General features: G+C 52.4%; 7 protein-coding genes across 7 annotated transcripts; 4 read left to right on the top strand and 3 right to left on the bottom strand.

Moving 5' to 3' along the window:
• Positions 1–1,837: 1,837 nt before the first annotated feature.
• Positions 1,838–3,659, bottom strand: CC1G_03088 (hypothetical protein; the record flags this gene model as incomplete). The annotated part of the gene is made up of 4 exons (XM_001840807.2): positions 1,838–1,944; positions 2,795–2,906; positions 3,018–3,269; positions 3,330–3,659. The coding sequence occupies 4 exons, from the start codon at positions 3,657–3,659 to the stop codon at positions 1,838–1,840; spliced, it is 801 nt and encodes a 266-aa protein (XP_001840859.2).
• A 1,403-nt stretch (positions 3,660–5,062) lies between these two features.
• CC1G_03089 (hypothetical protein) lies at positions 5,063–5,756 on the top strand. Its single transcript, XM_001840808.2, has 3 exons — positions 5,063–5,193; positions 5,252–5,491; positions 5,550–5,756. Exons 1-2 carry the CDS (start codon positions 5,132–5,134, stop codon positions 5,472–5,474), a joined length of 285 nt encoding a protein of 94 aa, XP_001840860.1. The 5' UTR covers positions 5,063–5,131; the 3' UTR covers positions 5,475–5,491; positions 5,550–5,756.
• Positions 5,757–6,883: 1,127 nt separating this feature from the next.
• Positions 6,884–9,400, bottom strand: CC1G_03090 (hypothetical protein; the record flags this gene model as incomplete). The annotated part of the gene is made up of 11 exons (XM_001840809.1): positions 6,884–7,088; positions 7,164–7,366; positions 7,421–7,695; positions 7,745–8,042; positions 8,111–8,183; positions 8,243–8,290; positions 8,344–8,454; positions 8,511–8,719; positions 8,776–8,924; positions 8,994–9,130; positions 9,189–9,400. 11 exons carry the CDS (start codon positions 9,398–9,400, stop codon positions 6,884–6,886), a joined length of 1,920 nt encoding a protein of 639 aa, XP_001840861.1.
• Positions 9,401–10,504: 1,104 nt separating this feature from the next.
• On the top strand, positions 10,505–12,541 carry CC1G_03091 (lectin PVL; the record flags this gene model as incomplete). The annotated part of the gene is made up of 4 exons (XM_001840810.2): positions 10,505–10,525; positions 10,965–11,118; positions 11,349–11,912; positions 11,997–12,541. 4 exons carry the CDS (start codon positions 10,505–10,507, stop codon positions 12,539–12,541), a joined length of 1,284 nt encoding a protein of 427 aa, XP_001840862.2.
• A 537-nt stretch (positions 12,542–13,078) lies between these two features.
• Positions 13,079–14,565, bottom strand: CC1G_03092 (hypothetical protein; the record flags this gene model as incomplete). Its single annotated transcript, XM_001840811.2, has 4 exons — positions 13,079–13,735; positions 13,815–14,097; positions 14,174–14,373; positions 14,428–14,565. 4 exons carry the CDS (start codon positions 14,563–14,565, stop codon positions 13,079–13,081), a joined length of 1,278 nt encoding a protein of 425 aa, XP_001840863.2.
• Positions 14,566–15,685: 1,120 nt separating this feature from the next.
• On the top strand, positions 15,686–16,742 carry CC1G_03093 (hypothetical protein; the record flags this gene model as incomplete). The annotated part of the gene is made up of 2 exons (XM_001840812.2): positions 15,686–15,945; positions 16,424–16,742. The coding sequence occupies 2 exons, from the start codon at positions 15,686–15,688 to the stop codon at positions 16,740–16,742; spliced, it is 579 nt and encodes a 192-aa protein (XP_001840864.2).
• Positions 16,743–17,217: 475 nt separating this feature from the next.
• CC1G_03094 (hypothetical protein) lies at positions 17,218–18,407 on the top strand (the record flags this gene model as incomplete). Its single annotated transcript, XM_001840813.2, has 4 exons — positions 17,218–17,328; positions 17,402–17,589; positions 17,651–17,939; positions 18,045–18,407. The coding sequence occupies 4 exons, from the start codon at positions 17,218–17,220 to the stop codon at positions 18,405–18,407; spliced, it is 951 nt and encodes a 316-aa protein (XP_001840865.2).
• Positions 18,408–18,456: the final 49 nt, after the last annotated feature.

An 18,456-nucleotide genomic window follows, 5' to 3' on the forward strand; every position in this document is an offset into this window, starting at 1 on the left:
ATGTGACCACCTTCCAAACAAGTCACCGAACGACTATGAAGCGTGATTGAGTCATGCCTCGCGGGTGCGGATGTCCGGATAATATAGGTTCACCGTCCTTCCTTCGTCTTATGAGTGTCTTTATGGACTGCCCGCAAGGAGATGTAGACAGGCGTATACCGGCCTTTGAGACAGTCGTTATAACCAACTCATTTTAACCTCGCCATTCCGGGTCTACGTTCATTGAGACCTCTTGAAGCCTGAGAGGGAGTCCCCGTGCTTCAAGTGGTAAGGCTGCCGTGGGGAGGGTCGGTGGCAGCTGAAAGCCTGACGGTACTGGCGACGGGATGGACGAAGTCGAGGATCGTTTGCAGGTGGACCTACCAGTAGTTGAGTACCGCCCGCCACTTGAGATACCATAATCCTGCAGTATCTCCAATGGAGAATGTCTGGTCAAAGATGGATCTCTGTGAGACTCGGATGATGTCTTGAACTTGTAATTCTTCCTAACCGGCATGGATACACACAATATCTCTAGCTCAAAGAACCAAGTGCCATAAAGCCACAGGGCTATCAAATGTGTGTCCCGGCCCACTTCCATGTCCTTGGCACGACACCGTACAGCCAGCAGCGAGCCACGGATGCCAGGCAGCGCGACCCACTGTCCCTTACTATCAAGCATGCACAGTGCGTTGGTCCCGAAGGACGACAGTAAGGAGCGCATTGTCATCATTAATTTCGGCCTTGAACACCATGACTTCAACATTGAAGGCGACTTTATCCATTGAATACGAATCTGACTGAAAGTAGACTCCTCAGTAGTCGAAGGGGACACGAATGAACGCAAACTGTCTGACTGTCATGTTCTACGCTGGTTCATGCATCTTTGTAGGGGTTAAATGATCCACGGACGATCACTGCACAAGATCAACTTGTGTGCTTAACGGCGTCTGAATGATCATCGAACAGGGTACCGCGAAGAGTATTTAACAGCAGTAACCAGCAAGAACCCTATATGCAGATGTAGAATGGGCAAAGCCGCTCAAGCTTGCTAGAATTTTTAAGCCATTCATTGGCCATTCAGGTCTGGTTCGTCCCGTAGTAAACCAACTTGAACGAGTCAGCACTGCTTACTCCGTGACTGTTGAAATGGGACAAATGCATGCCTAAAGCAAATCACTGGTCATGTGCCAGTCCACTACATAACGTCCCGCACCTCTCGGGAGTCGGGACTCTCAACAGGGGTAAAGAAGAGTTAAGCAGTGCTGAACGACACGCAGCAGATTGATCCCACTGTCTTCCAGGTCCACGGGACCACAAACAGACGCTCATCAGAATACGTACATCAGCTCGAATCACAGAAGAGTGTCAAAGAAACTTTGTAGAACCAGTGCAAATGTCGAGGTAGCACACTGGGCGAGAGTTGAGATGGGAACTTTACGCTGAAAAGAACAGGAGCGACACACCTGTTGCAAACCTAGGCTGCGGAAAGAAGTTCAATGCTGATTCTTCCGAAGGTGACTGCGGAATCGAAGTCGAAAGCTGTCATGAAGAACCTGCTGAGCCTGAGTCGTTTCGCCATCTATCGAGAAGGGTATGTATAGTTACGATGTCGCCGGGACCCTGAAGGCAATGTGACGACCGCGAGGCTGGGGAATAAGTACGAGCATCCAGAGAACAGATGTAAATAAATTATACGCCAGAATACACATTAAAACTATGCTATTTGACTGTAGATACGCATCTAAAATGCAGGTCCTGGGGTCGCGCAGCTGTGTGCCAGCGCCCTAGACCGTGTCCTAATATCGCACTACTACCGTCCGTAGGCCAGGTTACCAAGCGTTAAAGCGGACAACAGTCAGACCGAGCCCCACACAGCCCCCCTCCTCTCTAGTCCGACCTCCGTCCACTTGGGAAGGACATACACAAATCCGGCCATCCCAAGCAGGTAGGCGAAGAGGATTTCTAGAAACGAGGCATATTAGCATTTGCCCGAAGCGGGGAGTATGGAACTTAGAATACAAAAGTATCATCAAGAAGACTACACACCTTTCTTCCTATGCGGAAATTTCTGCAATTCATAGGCCAACTCCGGGAAACCCATAGTGTTACAGAAGATGTGAGCCGTTATGGCAGGGAGAACCGAACCGGTTTGCACGAAAAGATAAGCTGCCAGGAAACCGAAGATGGAGGTGTATGTAAGTTGCATCGCTGTATTGGGAATGCGGATAGCAAGATAGAGGTTGTTGGCGTCAGACACAGAAAGAGAACGGTCGTCGTACGGCGGGCCACGTTGAGGTCACAGAGCCAAGCGATGAATTCAAAAGTGCGTTTTGCGATAAGGTGTGGGTAGTTGGCGACCAGATAACCGAATGTCGAGATAGGAGGTGGTGTCAAACAGATAAGTGGCAGACGTGATAAGCAGCTCGTCTCACAGGCAGATAGAAGCGTATTATGAACTCACCACAGCCGATAAGGGCTCGCTTGAGAGCAGCTTGCGTCCTTCCATAACGGTTGTAGGTATCCCATGCGTGATGGGCGTGTGCTGCATGCCAAGATGGGCGGTGTGAGCGACTCTGCATTTGGTCCCGGAGAAAACACAACAGGAGAATACTCGATCAAAGTTACGGAAAGGAAAAGGCGGGCGCTAGAAATCCGCAGCAAGAAGTTGAGCGGGCGCTCGCGTTTCGGCCGTAGTGGTATACGTCTTTGTTGAGCTGCGGCGCAGCAGTCCACAACACGATATAACCGTAGCCTTTGGGCTGATATTGGGGCGGCCATGGAATTTCGGCAAGGACTGGAAACAACCACTCACCAACACCGAACGTCAAAGGCGTCAAAAACACCATCTGCTTTCTCGACATGTGCGCCATATGGAAAGCAGTCAGCACACACGATCGAAAGACTATTTCTTCGGTTATTGGGCCCTAGAGACGAAGAAGATGAGCACGTTGAAAGATTCAGTCAAACACGAGGTGGGTAACATCGTGCTGAACGGATGGAGGGCTATGGATGACTTGAAAAAGACCTTAACGTACCAGGATATACGTTCGTAGGCCCATGAGCGAGAAGTACTTATCGAAGACATGTTCGTCAAGACTCCAGAACTGTTGACCGGGTAAAGTGCCATCCAAATAGGTCGCGTACAACGGGCCGAGGAACAGGACGGGGACTACGACATGCGGTCCCAAGGCTGAGATGTCGCTCCAAGACGACCAGTTAAAGTCGGATGGGAAATCCCACTTGAAACCAAGGTAGGAGCACGAAAGATACAATACTGGTCCAAGATTCTAATTGATAATTCAATTGACCATCTGAAGTCCAGCAAGAAACCGAGAAACCGCGCTCACCGAAAGTTCCACTTCCAAATCAGATCTCCACCAAACTAGCGCAACGACCCCCAAACAGCATAGGATTGACGCGATGGAGACAGCAGTCACTCGCGCTCGCATGACATCTGGATCGTCCCTCCATCTTTCATGGGCCAGTTTCGCCCTTGGATACTTATCGTCGATGGTTTTGGCATTGGCTTCAAACTTCAGGCGAGCCTTGTTGGAGACATAAAGGGAGCCGACATAGCAGATCCCAAATAATAACGCTAGAAGGTGGGCAGCGCCTTGGGTAATGGGAGAAATTCTCAGCAGATCCGAAGCCAAAGAATTCGAAGCAGTTGCCGCCATTTGAGAAGACAGAACCGAAGAGCGCCCCTGTCGTTGTGTGGTGGTCCGTGACTATGTCGGGATGGTGGGTTTCAGAGCCGTGGCTTCATCGAGCAGGCCCGTGCAGGACCCTCGTTTGACAATAACAAGGTTGGTGGTCCAAAGCAATTGTGTCGTCGCCGCCATCTGCCACGCGCTCGCGTATCCAATCGTGGGAATAATCCATGCCGAACAGTGATGCCGACCAAGCCGCCAGTGGAAGGCATCTGAACAGTAACAAGGAAAACCTCGACATGGGTTGGTTTAGGCGCCCAGTAAACGCCAAATCATCCACTTCTGAGGCAGGATGGTGACAGAGGTAAAGAGCAACAGGTATCGCACACTTGTGGAGGCGAAATCCAATTGGCGCCCGTGGTGTTGATTCTCATTCAACAGACCAGGCTTGGAAAATCTTCCGCGGGGCTGGGCACCCACGCGCATAAACCCCATCCGGGGTAAGCAAATCCGTCCAAAATCGAACCACTTGTGCAAATCAACTGCCAAGCGAGTATGCTTCTTGCGGTCGTCAACGAGACTGTGACAGTGGAGACGCACTCTTATCTTTATCGGTCATGGACGGTCTGCCTGTGCTCGTCTGGAATGTAGAGAGCTCCTACAGGGATGGTCATGGTCGACACTGGGTCATTCCCATTCATTTGTCGAGGAAAATGCGTCTTTCAAGGGAACAAGGGTCGAGCCCTGCCTCGAAATTTCCATAGCTTGTCTTGCTTGTGGCGTTCGCATCGACACGTAAAGAAGCGCAAAGATGGCGCGAATCAGCCAAGCGACCTATTTCGGTTTTCTGCACTTCTAACTTCTCGGAGAAATCTGAACAGAACGTTGGTCTCTAGAAATTGCCTCACCAGTCACACCCGCCATTGCTGCCTTCGCGTTTTCGTTTTCTGGTGGTATTGGTCTAGAAGGGTCAGAGAACTTGGAACAAATGAATGGAGGCGTCTTCTAGGACGATGAATTGCAGAAGCGCACGGGCTTAGAACCCTTGCTTGGCCATCCGGGTGCGCAGCTGTCTTCCGGCGACTTTCCGCATGCCCTGCTGCGGAGCGGAGGTTCTTGCAGGTTCTTCGCAAAATTTCTCAATGCAATGTGTCAAATTACCCAATTCAGGCTAACCCCGATCGCTTAGCAGCCTTGAGGCTCGCAAGGGTCGTGCATGTCGGGGTCTTTGTGGATGCCAACCATCACAAAATTTCGAATCGAACCATTTGAAACCCATTTGGGTGAATTTGAGAGTTCGGTTCAACCATGAGCTGCCTATTATGACCAAACATCGGGACCAGTAGAGTGCGTGAAACAAACTGCCGCCTCCTGTCGAAAAATGTATAAAAGACTTTCCTCCCTCTCGACAACTTTCCTCAGCCCAGCTAGCTACTTCTCCTCTTCCTCCCAAAAAACCTCACAAAACCCAAACCACCTTTTTCTTTTCACGAACAACAATGAAGTTCTCCGTCGTCCTCGCTTCCCTCCTCTTCGCTGCTGGCGCCTACGCCCAGTCCTCGTAAGTTCCCTCCTGTTCTGCTTCGTCGCGTTCGAATTTCAACCAACCTTCTCTACAGTGAAGGCGAAGCCCCCGCCTCTGACTCCGTCGTCCCCACCGACGCTGTCCCCTCTGCCTCTGGCGACGCCTCCGGCTCTGCTTCTGGCTCTGTCCGCCCCACCAGCTCCGCCTCTGGCTCTGGTGCTGAGCCCGAGCCCACTGAGGACGAGGGTGCTGCCCTCCGCCTCGGTGCCCCTATCACCCTCGGCGCCATCGCCGCCGCTGCTGGCCTCCTCCTCTAAATCGCTTCATGATTTAGGTTGGTCTCTTCCCCCTTTCATATCCGCCGGAACGACGGTCTGACACCCATCTTCCAGCCCTTCATGTTTATGACCTGCATGCCGTTTTACCTAGGACCATCGGGCGTCTGATAACCTAATGTCCCTCATCGCTAATTCCATACCCACAACATGTTATTACCGCGGTTGGCCCTGAGCTTCTACGCATGTACCGGGACTCTTATTAGACATTCATGAACTTTACCCTATATACCTACGATTCAATGCATACTAGTTAAAGCTGAACATCATTCCTGAACATGGTGAGAGCGAAGATAGGGACTCTGACTAGGGTCGACAGTTTCCGCTATCGCGTTGGAAATTTGTTCAATGCCAAATCTTCGCAGCGGCACTAGCGGGTCCTCTGGCAGAACTTACAAGCACACCCTATACGAATGCTCCTTTAGATTGGTCGTCGGTCATCTCCCAACGCGTCTTAGCCGTGTTGGAAATTCCCCAAGCCTTCCACCACTGTTTCTTTTTGCCTTGCGCCCAGGTGCTAAAGGGGATCACGAAGATGCCTACCAGTCTTCTATCCATCCACTTTCTCAACAACCACACTTTGCAACAAACCGCAATCGAGGCTAACGTGCGATCTATCAATGCGCAGTGGTTGCGACGATCGCGTGGAGCAACAGGGGAATGGAAAAGTTTGGGAATGAGCTTGAGAGAAGCCAAGGGTCTCGGCTACGTGCCAAAGGCGATATCCGGGACTGCTGCGGCTTCCTGACAACTTCCTGATTGCATCTTATTTGAATCCATTGATTATTGACCCCTTCGTCCTCGAGGCCCCCTCTCTAGCTGCGAGCGTAGCGTTTACCCTGAGCCTTGAGGGGTAAAAGTGCGAGGAGCCGAGGAGGACCGTAGTCTGCCTCGTTTGCAAACCCACACATCGCTGTGGACCGAGGGAGTTAGGCGCCGGCGGTGTTACCAGCAACCCGCGTTTCAAGCTAGGCTTCACGCGCAGCATTCTCAGGCCCATGCTTGCATTGAATGACCTGAACCTTAAGTTTGCTTGGTACTTTGTATGGACCGACAGGATCGGCTTACTTATCTCGAACTCAGGGTCAAACTCAGGGCATAAGCGCTCAGGCTAGATGTAAGCGCTGGGCTTTCAGATCCGACAATCACTGGCTGTACGTACGCAATTCCTCGTGTTCAAGCCTCGTGCACCATGTACGTGATTGTCGCTTATCTCAAACGAACCTTCAGAATCCCTAACTCAGTGTTTCGGGCGAGAATCTGAATCAACTCATTCATAAAGTTTCGTTACAACAGGTATAGAAAACACGACGGTATAATAGATGTACATACATACACCCGCTTCGAGTAAGAATCACCCCATCAAACCCTTTCTAGACGAGACGGTTATCCTATTTCCGCCTCTCCTCCTGCTCCCGGTCCTTGATGCTCAACCGCTCACGTTTCCCACTTTCCACACCCCTCCTCCTTTCCTCTCCCAAGTTTGCAATCTCCTCAATCCGGATAGGTTTTAGAATCCAAGTCAACCAATTCCCTCCGCTTCTCCATGAAGGGAGATACATATCCTCAAGAAGCGCGTCCATCCCCTGAGGCCACCTACAAGATAACACATTGCGCAGTCAGTGCCGAGCAAGAGAGGAAAATGAAAGGGGCGTGGGGGCGTTGACGTACGCGAAATGAGGCGTCCAACTACCATGACTGCCATTCTTCCACGCGTCCATGTGAGGGAATCGCTTCATCATCCAAGCAAGGTTCCTAACCGTCTCTTCCTCCGCTTCTTCGACCGTCCTCGGTAGTCTCATCGGCTCACCGAGGAAGTAAGACGATATCCAATGCGCGGCGAGTTCGAATGCGTAGCCAGAATTGGCGGTAATCTAGACACGGCCGAGTTAGAGAGACGAGAAGCCGTGGAAGAAGGGGATACACACCATAGCACCGTTTACAGCCACATCCCTCTTCAGCAAGCTCTTCGCTGGGATCATGCCCTTATACAACGCAGGCGCCCTCAAGGGTTTGGAATCCCCAACACGTTCCTTGCCCAGTGTCGTCGTCGAAGTCGACGTCGAAGCGGAAGGACCATGTCGCTTTTCGGAAAGTGGCAACGGCGCATCCTTGAGCGAGGTGTATTTCCATTCGTCCTTGTACTTCTCCAGGCGCTCAGGGGGTACGTCGTGTATCAACCCAATTTCCCGGATAGATTCCTCTGCTCAACGGTCAGCTGCAGTACAATGACATCGACAGGGGGTACTCACCATCCAGAATATCCTCCCAGGACGACTTGTACCCGGTGGCAACGATGACAGCTGAAGGATAGAGCTTATCCCCACTGTCTAGCAGGAGATACGAGCCCGCGCTCTCCTGTTCCTTCGCCTCTCCTCTCCGAAAACCAAGAACATAACCGGGCACGATACACTGTATCCTCCCACTCAAGACATGGCTCTGGAAAGTCTTATCACTCCGGACACCCTCATCACCCGTCCGGTTTCCCCAAAAGACATTGTGTGAGTGGAGAGAAAGCGGGTGGTCGGGCGGGAAATTGTACGTTTTGAACTGCGATGGTTGCAAAGTATGGTCAGTCGTCGGTCGGCGAGATCTCGGCAGAGGCATTGGACACTCACGGAGCGCTTAGCGACACCATCCCAGAAACCTCGTACAATCTTCCCGCCAAGCCAGGTCGTGTGTAGGAATCGTCTATCACATGCACCACGCGCGTCAGTTTAGTTCGCGGTGGAAAGGTGGTTGACACTCACTCTGTCCTCGACCGTAGCTCGACACTTGGCGAAAGCACGCTGATCACCCTGCCATCGAATTTAACGCATGACAAAAGGCTGAACGAGGGTACTGGACTCACCGACTCTGCCGTATCCTCGGGTTGACCGGCTTCTGCGCAGCAAGGAACATGTCCGCTTTCGAGAAGACGATGGTGACCTTGACACCGATATTTGCTAGATGAGCTGCGATACTGGAAAAACGCGCCAATGATCAGCTCGCGTTCGGCTTAAAGTAAAAAGGGCGCACTCTTGGGCACTCTTTCCACCACCAACCACAACGACCATACCCTCCTTGTCAGCCTCCTCCTTCTCCGTCGAGTCAGCCTTTCCACACGCCTTCAAAATCCTCTCCATCTCTGTCCATGACTCGCTCGAATGTACAACAGGGCCCTCAAACCCTGCTTCAAGCGCTGCTGATGGCGTGAGGTACGACGGTGCCTGTGGGGTGTTGCAACCCTGTCGAGGTGTCAGTCAATCCACGCTCATCTCTCAGGAAAGAACGAACGACGCACTCCCGTGCATATCACGATCCTCTCAAACTCCTTGACGCTCTCCGTGCCGCTCCCAACATCCCGTAACTCAACCCTCCACCCAGCCCCACCCGGCCCCCTTCGGACACGAGTGACTTCGGTTTTGAAATGTATGATCTGCGGCTCGTGGTCTGTATGATTGGACGTCAGAAATCAATCAGGACGCGGAGATAACGGGTCCAGGGGATGCCGAAACTCACCAGGGCGCTTCAGGAATCTCTCGTAGAAGCGTTCAAAGTAGTTGCACATGTCCTCCCCCCGCAATCTTCCGCCAGTTATGTGGGCATCCGGGGGTGGTGGCATCTCGAGAGCTGAGAATCTGAATTGGCCGTGAACGCTGAGACCGAGGGGTTAGCTAGGAAACGACAACAAAAAAGTCAGGAGAAGAAACCTACTTGTTGATGTTCATCCCGGGATACACCCTCTGCCTGGCCCATACACCTCCAACCGCCTCGTCCTTCGTATAAACCGTTACATCCGAAAACCCGTCTTGAAGTAGAGTATGCGCGGTGATAAGCCCTGCAGGCCCTGCACCGATAATACAGATTGATTGTGACTTTACTTCTGCTGCGGTCGAGTTGGTCGGTGATGACGATGAAGCGTTCATGTTGTGTCGTGTCGTAAGATGGCCGTGTCGAGGTCGTGATGGGGTCTGGAAGAGCTCGTAGATATATACCAGTTGGACTTGGAGCACTGCTTTCGCGGTCGCCGAGGAACAACCGGAGTACGTCGATCAGAATAGACGCTTTAGCGCTGGTGATGTGACGGTGGAATACAACCATCTGTCAGCAGTTCTGCATATGATATTGCGGTCGCAAAGTGCTTACTTTTTCGTAGCTCGCAGGGGAAAGTGATTACAGAGCTGGCCCTGGTGCCTACGTGTTTTGATTCGAGTAGAAGTCTAGACGCCGTTCTCGATGGGAATAGATCCTGTATCTTTGCTGCGCAGCCTGCAGATGAAGAATTTCCTCAACGTCTGTACAAAACCGCCAGTCTGCGAAAGAAGAACGTACCCCAGGTACCTTCGAGGCTATTATTTATACCCCGAAGCCCACCATCAAGTCACTAGTTCCCGCCTCCCCAGAAAACACGTCTACTCTCCGACAAAATCTCCGTTCGAGTAAAAAGTGATTATTCAGGTCGAACGATTGAGAAGGGTCCCTGGTGCTTTTCAGGGCTCAGCCAAGGCCCCCCGTTTCTATGTGTCCATATCCACAATCCACGGCATTGTGTGCTTGGGGTTGTGTCGAAAGGCGGGTGGCCATCGTCCTCGTGCGCGTAGAGCGGCAGGCTGGGCCGCATGAAATGAAGATACCGGCATAGGAAGCGAGCCTCGAGGCGATGGTTAAGGTCTGTTGGGTCTCCTCGGGGTACGCCAGAACTTGGGGATTGTGTTGAGAGAGGACAGAATGCTATGGTTCGTCATTGATTCGCTAAGCTTGGTTCGAGCTGCAGTGATCAATTCCCCGAAGGGTTGTAGAACAAGGGCGGATATGTTGCGAGGAAAAGCCAAGAACATCGGACAGCAAATTCTGAATCAGACCGTTGATGGCTCCATGATGTTTTCCCATCACGAGTCAACCGCAAAGATCATGATCACAGGGGTCAATCGCGTTGCAAAGGTTCCGGTATGTACTATGAACCTGGGAAGGGGTACACCATTATTGAGTACTGGAAAACCATCGTCAGAGGCTTGAGGTTGCGTGTAGAAATGAGGGAACAAACGTACCCGGTAAACACCGTCCAATAAAGCAAACAGCAGACCAATCTTAGCCCCCCTTTCGGTCTTTCCGCCCATGAGTAAATCTATGACGCGCCGGAGAAGAGAAGACCTGGCACTGGAAATCAACGAGTGGTAAAGTCCTCATAAATTGGCCACCGAAGCGAAAGGGTATCCTGTGGAGTGAAGGAAAAGATATCAACGTAAATTCGAAAACTTTCTGACCTTGGGCGTCAATAGCAAACAAAGCGAACATTTTCGAGTGGCAGATATTCAGCGTTTAGTCATTATGGATGGGTAGAGAGCTCCTTGGGTCTGCTGGTGTTCAAATCTGTGCCCAGATCATGTCGACGATGCACCGGACCAAGTGGAAGTGCGGGTCGAAACTGAAAAACCGCGATGCCGCCCCGGGGCCCTGACAACGGCCTGGTCGGGCCGGCGGCTTCACCAGCGGCCGACGGGCGCTAAAAACACTTCCTGCTGGGCTGCCCAAGAGCGAAGGCAATACTTCCACTTTCACCACGACACTTCACTAGCCTGGCGCACAACTTTGGATGCCAAAGTCGCTCGCTATATTCACCAAATTTCGATCCACGGTTTATGTGGTAAGATTGTATCTACACGAGGCAACACAAGTTGTCAGATTGAAAGGAAGATAATGCCAAATAGATACAAGCTATCAGGCAACACTAGTTCATCGTGTAGATCTGTGTGGCCTTACTCCCCATCGACTACACAGTGAGCAATGGCATCTCCGGTCATCAGCCAAGATCATCCTGGTGGGTTCCCTTCCTCCAAGGCACTAGAGCGTTAACAAAACCCCTATTCTTTCCAGTCCCAAGCGATTATCCCGGATCTGCAGATATCGTCGGATTCGGCGTGGACGGAGTCCACGTAGCACCCAACAGTACCTTCTGCATGCAGACCAAGCAAGTACTTTCGAACTTCGGCCTTGACACGGGAGGCTGGAAAACCTCCCGCCATCCCCGCCTCCTCGGAGACACAACGGGAGATGGCAACAAAGACCTCGTCGGATTCGGAGAGAGCGGCGTCTGGATCTCGAGGAACAACGGAAACGGCACCTTTCGACCCGCAGAATGCATTCTCCGCGATTTCGGGGCGGCAGAGGGGGCGGGAGGATGGGCTGTGGAGAAACACATCCGGTTTTTGGCCGATTTGAGGAATGTCGGGCGCGTCGATATCGTCGGATTTGGCGAGCGAGGGGTCTTTGTGGCTTTAAACGAAGGGAAAGGGACTTTCGAAGCCCCTCGTATCGCCATCGACGGCTTTGGGTACAACCAAGGCTGGCGCCTCGATAAACACCTCCGCTTCCTCGCAGATACCACAGGCGACGGGCTCCTCGACATCGTCGGTTTCGGGGACAGCTTCGTTTTCGTAAGTAGGTCCAACGGAGACGGGACGTTCCAGCCCGCCAGAGCAGTGATAGACAGCTCGTTCACCATCAGCCACGGATGGACTGTAGGCGACAACCCACGTTTCCTTGCAGACATGACGGGAGACGGGACGGTAGACGTCGTAGGATTCAAGGGGTCAGGCGCATTTGTTTCTTTCAACGACGGATGTGGATCCTTTGGCGCACCTGTTCAGGTCTCCACCGGGTTCGGTTGCGACCTCGGCTGGAACAAGAACCACCCTCGATTCCTCGTCCCCGTATCCCGCAACAATGCCGCCGCTGACATTATAGGATTCGGAAACGACGGCGTCTCAGTCGCATTGAACAACGGCGATGGAACCTTTCAGCCATCAAAGTGCGTGATCAATGACTTTGGGTATAATCAGGGTTGGCGAGTCGACAAGCACCCTCGATTTGTTGTCGACCTGAACGGAGACGGGCGCGGCGACATCATTGGGTTTGGCTATAACTTCACATTGATTTCCTTCAGCAATGGCGATGGCACATTCGGCCCCGTTCTCAAAATCGCTGAGAACTTCGCACTCAACACGGGCTGGCCGCCAGACAGCACTGTTCGCTATGTTGTCAACCTGAGGTATTCGGTTCTAAGTTGAAGATGTTGGAAAATTACTGACCCTCCATTGACAACGCAGGGATCGTCGAGAATCTCGCCGAGATCCGGACACCAAGCCACTCTGCCAGTCTGCTTCACAGCCAAGGCGACCATCGTCAGACACTGAACTCAAAATCCAACGATTGCTAGAAGAGCACGAAGCTTCGCGGCAGGTCATGGAAGAAATGCTGGCGGAAAGTCGGATCGCCGAACATAAAGCTCGCAGCGAGAACCTCCTACTTCGAAAACGAATCAAACTCCTTGAAGGATCGAAAGGTTCGGACTATTCTTACCTGTATGCATGAGTACTGCACACTCATGTCTACGAGTAGCGTCGTGCAGCGTCGGCAGTACGATGGCTAGTATGCCCGGGTTGTCTACGGACAAGAAGTAACTAGAACATCCATCCCAATAGTAACCGTCGGCTGGTAGAGAACACAATTTTTTATTCTGTCTGGTCGAAGGAGTCGAAGGATGGAGCCTTGAGCATGGTGCTATAAGTCCGGGTAGTACCCATTAATTCTCGCAAAATCTCGACCTACGCCTGCTCCTGCTCCTGCTCCAACTGCTTCCAAGGCGGCAGTCCAAAATACGTAGGCAGCTCCTCCCAGAGTTTACGCTGGCCCTCCCTAACCCGAGCAGCCCCATACTCCAAGCAATTCGAACAAAGTTTCGCATGGCGTCCTCTGGCAATCGACGAGCTAAACACCTTCGAGACAGTAACAGGTGGCGCAACCAGATCCTTGAGCATCTCCAATCTGACCGACTCGCAAGGCGATATCCTTAACCTGGCCCGGATGGATTGTTCGACGCGTTGCGCGATAGCTTGGTCCATGGCTTGGTCGAGGGCTTGTCCAAAGTCATCACCGCTGTTGCCTTCGCTGCTGGACGAGTCCGAATCAGAGCTGGACGAGTCGGTACTACTGCTGCTGCTGTCGCTGCTATCGGACGAGTCGCTATCCGTCGAGTCTGAGTCCGAGTCGCTGCTACTGCTACTGCTGCTGTCGGTACTCTGCGGGCCCAAAGCCCTGAAGCAACCTCTGGGCGAGGTTGTCTTCCCAGTGAGGTGCCCATACGGATGTTTGAGCATCCCTTCATACAGCTTCTCGTGTCCGATGGCCAACTTGACTGCCGTTTCCGCCGGTATCTTCACGATACGACCCGTTTTGTCCGCGAGGCCATTCGTAAGGATTTCCTATGAGATTAAAGAGGTTGCAGCGAAATGTGAGCTTCTGGGCCGTCGACGAGTCAAGATCCCGTTTCGAACACCGTACCGGATACTGAGTGTGGGTGAGCACCGCAAGAAACAGGGCGGGTAGGAACCTCTTGTGATTATGTTCAAGTGCGAGGTTGACGGCGTCAATGAAGGTGGTGTCGTCGGTATAGAAAAGCTTCAGTTTGTCTTTGCGTTCCGTGGAGTTCAAGGCGGTGTATGATGGCGGGTAGACCTGCGACAGGTACGTCAACCCCTCCTCTTTCAGCGTGTCGAATTCGTATTTGTGTCCAAGGACAATCATAGCGCGAATCAACGGGAATGTGAGGTGCGTCCGGCGTTTCCTAGAGTGCCCCAACGATGATTCGTAGAGCGATAGTCAGTACTGGCGACGATAGAGAGGCGCGAACCAAAACGAACAGGAATCCATCATAGATGTACTGAAGAAGCTCTTCCCAATCCCTTGAAGAATCCCAAAGAGTCACGACAGGGCAGCCTTCAATCGTCGTCTCCTGCGCGGCCGCAACAGGCTCAGGCTGCGGCACAAAGAACATCCCGTGCAGAACATTGGAATGGCGTTCGAGTATCCCGCGATGAACGCGAAATTGAACGCCTTCTACCTATTTTTCACATCCATCAACATGTTTAGACTAGTCGAAGAAGGCATTCATTACCTGTAGCACGACATTGCCATCTTGGAACCAGAGTTTCTGGTTTCGCGTTGTATGGCCAATAATTTGGATGGAGTTGTCGGAGACAGGCGCGTCGTCATTCGTTCGAGGCCTCTTGCGGCTGCTTCCTGGTTCTGACATGTTCTTGGTTCAGTGGCGGGTTCGAGACTTGGTTTGGGCGAGATGGGGATGTGTGGAAGGAGGAAATTGAATTGAGAGAGAAACGCGATTGAAGGTTTGGTTGAGATTCGTGATTCGTGAGCGTGACAACGAAGTGATTTGATCCGCGTGTGTTTACTTCCTCCGAGTCCGGGATAGGGGCATATGTAGTCAGTTTGCGTCCAGGGACAGAACGTGCCTTCGACTCATTCTGCTACGCGTTAGACTTAGGCACGTTGATTCACCGTTGTATGGTAAAAGCTTGGAGCCAAAAGTACGCGATTCGGACTGCCGTGGGCGCATCCCAACGGTTTAAATGCTGACACCTTTCCGCGTACCGTGGTCGCGGACCTATACCGGGTAATTTGGCGATAGATATCGTTGTATTGTATCGTCTGACTCGCTAACTCAGTTGAAACTACGAATGCCATTCCCACTGACTGCATTCTAGTATCTGCTCTTACCTCGGTCGACTTGGAGCATCAACAATTCCTGGGGTCTACCATCGAGGCTATCACCACGGAGAAGGCTGCCATCGCGCGGCCGGGAAAACCTTTCGTTCTGGGGCAGCAGAGGCACCCTGAGGTAGAGGGCGTGGTGCGAGGTCTCTTGAAGGAGATTGGCGCAATCCTGAAGCACCGGATACCAGTGGAAAATTTGGATGTTTGCACCTCGCAAAACAAGACCGAGCTCAGCACAAAGCCAATCTCTACGGACCTTTCCCTGTTCGGTGATCACCAACTTCAAAACCTATCGACTTCGTTGGGTATTGTGGATTCGCTTCTATCGTCGCCTTCAAATCTCTTTGCTGGGAGATCCATCATCACTACCGCCAGCATTCGGCGCGGCCTTTCCAGCGTTAGCTGGAAGAGGAGGCTTAGCTGGCTGCTAGATGTCTCAAGTCTATTCAATGGCCCACGAACAGACGACCAGTTTACCCACCCCGTTCTTATCGATAGTGCACACTAACGCCAGATCCAGCCAAACCCTCGCCCAATACATTCACCACGTCTGCGCCAAACTTGCTTCTCCCATCGATAGCCTGGAAAGGAACCATCCATCGCCCACTTACCCCGCGGTACACCTCCACTACATTCTCGCGATGTCCTATTCGTTTGCACCAAGCGAATTAGAAGCTGTCGTGGAGAGTTTGGTGCCCGATGCGAAGATATGGACAGCGGGGAACGGTGGATTGGACGGCAGCGATGACGGAACTCCAGGTCCAGCCCATGCTCTCCACTGGGTGTCCAATAGGACTCAAGGGGCCGACACACTAGCCTCAGAAAGCACTAGCGTGACGCCTCACCACCTTCCTGTTCGTTTCACGGGCAATGGCAGAGCCAACCCCCAGAGTGCACGATTGTGCGCAGACCGTTATCTTTACAACATGGGCAATGGCAGAGCCACCCCCCAGAGCGCATCAGAAATTACAAAATTTGACGTAGACAATGGCAGAGCCACCCTTGTAGTACACCAAAACACATATGAGACATGTCAGGCCCAAGACATGTTAGGCCCAAACACCACGACCTGCGCAGGGGGATACTGACCTGGGTTGACGATACACGCTGCGAGGAGGGCGTCGAGCAGCGGTGAAAATTGGTCACTGATTGACTAAGGGCGGTGACATCAGCACGGATGAGGCGGCCCGGGAAAGGGGCGGGGACCCATGGGCGTCAGCCTGGCCTACGCGGGTTTTTTGGATCTCGACCTCCGAATACGATGGCGAGCAACAGCCGCAGCTCAGGCTGACCGAGGGGCAACACCCGTTCTCCAACCCGGCAAGACTGACGACCTGTCGCTGCCCCGGCTCACGTCGCATCCATTTCCTCAACCTTAGTACCGCCCTCGATCGTCTTGGAATGCTGGGCGAAAATCTAGTAGAAAAGGTCTGCTGGAGCCTGGTGCGGTACTGGGCACTGCTGGGACCCAACACACACCTCCCATCGGTAGCAGCTGATTTGCGCACAACTCGTGCACTACGAAGGCGACAGCTGCTAATGAACGTCTTGAAGCCAGACGATATGGAACGCATCCGAAGCGTGGGGAGCAGGAGCACCGACCAAGTGCGCATTCTCATTAGCATCGACAAGGCCAGCGAGATAGTGGCACCCTTTGCGTACAAGTTCATGAAGACGGTTGGACAGGTAGCATCGTAACACACAAACTGCCGCATATATATATTCGAGAACCAATGTTTATAAAATAGGAAGTATATGGGAGTATTTGTGACCCAAACACGGGAGAAATCGTGAATTAAAACTCCTCGGGTTGTCGGCTACTCTGGGATGGACATCGACTACCTACGGGCTGGCGACAGTCGCCCTTTGTCCCGACAACTTACTGGGCTGATGAGAGTTCTGGGAGTTCCTCTCTATTAGTCAGCCTGGGGGTTACGGTGCCCACGAGGCTGCTGGACCTTGGAAACACACACACACACACACGAATAAGGCCACTGCCTTGCCGTCTGGGGAATATCTGTCGTGAAGAACCGCCGAAGCCTATCCAGCGGAAGGGCATTCTCCGAGGTCACGACACCCCATCTGCTAGGGATAAAATCGAGCACTCTAATTCACTTGTCTCCTCTCTTCGTCGTCTTATAGCCCCAAGCTGCGCATCCAACATAAGCCAACAATGCAGCGAGTTTCCGTCTCTGGCATCGTGGCAGGAGAGTCAGCGGGATCTGCTGGGATGGCTCCGCGCAATCAGAAGTTCTGGTTCGAAGATGGGAATATCGTGCTCCAGGTGAGTTCTAACGATACCGCCCTTATCCATTCCCAGAGAACCACTAAACAGACCCTCTATTAACACTTGTGAGGTTGAGAATGTGCAGTTTTGCGTCCACAAAGGCGTGTTAACTCGCCATTCGGTTGTACTAGATGCGATGATTTCGGTTCTTCGCCCCGCTATTGGCGATGCACAAGTAGATGGACGTCCGCTAGTCCGGCTTTGGGGCAACGCAGTGGACTGGGTGCTCGTATTAGGGCAGTTGTACGACGGGTTTAAGTAAGATCGTCCTCTACTACTTAGTTCGCGGTGCGTTGAGCTCACGAGATTCTCGGTTTAGGCAGCGCTTAGACTCTCCCATCATGCAGTTCCCGCTCGTCCGCGCCATGATCCAGCTGGGATACAGATACGATTTCCAAGTTCTCAAGGAAAAGGGATTGGAATACCTTTCTCAGGTGTACCCATCGACGCTCGCCGAGTTTTCAAGCAATGTTCGTGCAGCGAAAGCTGCCAAGTTCTTCACCGACGACATTACCATTGCGGATGTGATCAACCTCACGGTTTCTTTGGGCCTCAAAAAGATCATGCCGGTTGTCTTTCTTCTCGCTTTACACCATTCTCGGTACCCGGTACGCGTCTGAATCATCCTCTTTCATGAGAGTAGGGCTTAACTACCTCTCTCATCGGCAATACTGGCCGATGGCCTGACCAGTGAAAGTGGAAAACTAACCAAGATCCCTGCTGCAGTCGCTCTCCGACTGGCCAAGGGGCACGAAAAGCTCTACCACGGAATGCTCAAGCACGCATTCGCGCACATCCACTCCATTCGCATGATCCCAACCAAGCAGTGCTTAGGACAACCCTGCGGCCAAGTTCGAGCGCGGCTTTTAGCCAACCTGGTAGCCCCTCCGGTACAGCTTGTCAGGGCTGTCCATGGTTCGTGGGACCATGCCTCCTGGCATTCTGCCCTATGCGCACCTTGTTGTGAGTTTGCGATTGAACAGTTTGTGGAGGGTCGGGCTAGGATTTGGGAGGAATTGCCTACGTACTTTGGGTTGCCTCCATGGGAGGAGCTGAGGAACTTTGACTTTTCTTGAGTGGGATGGTCTGTCGTATGGTAAACCTTCCATGGCCATCAATAAATAT

Source organism: Coprinopsis cinerea (assembly GCF_000182895.1).
Source record: "Coprinopsis cinerea okayama7#130 chromosome 8 map unlocalized cont3.8, whole genome shotgun sequence".
Taxonomy (NCBI): domain Eukaryota; kingdom Fungi; phylum Basidiomycota; class Agaricomycetes; order Agaricales; family Psathyrellaceae; genus Coprinopsis; species Coprinopsis cinerea.

Bases quoted from the DNA above. Each gene is read 5' to 3' on its own strand.
- CC1G_03089 (XM_001840808.2), top strand. From the start codon at position 5,132: ATGAAGTTCTCCGTCGTCCTCGCTTCCCTCCTCTTCGCTGCTGGCGCC. The intron at 5,194-5,251 runs GTAAGTTCCCTC...CCTTCTCTACAG, and splicing joins GGCGCCTACGCCCAGTCCTC to TGAAGGCGAAGCCCCCGCCT.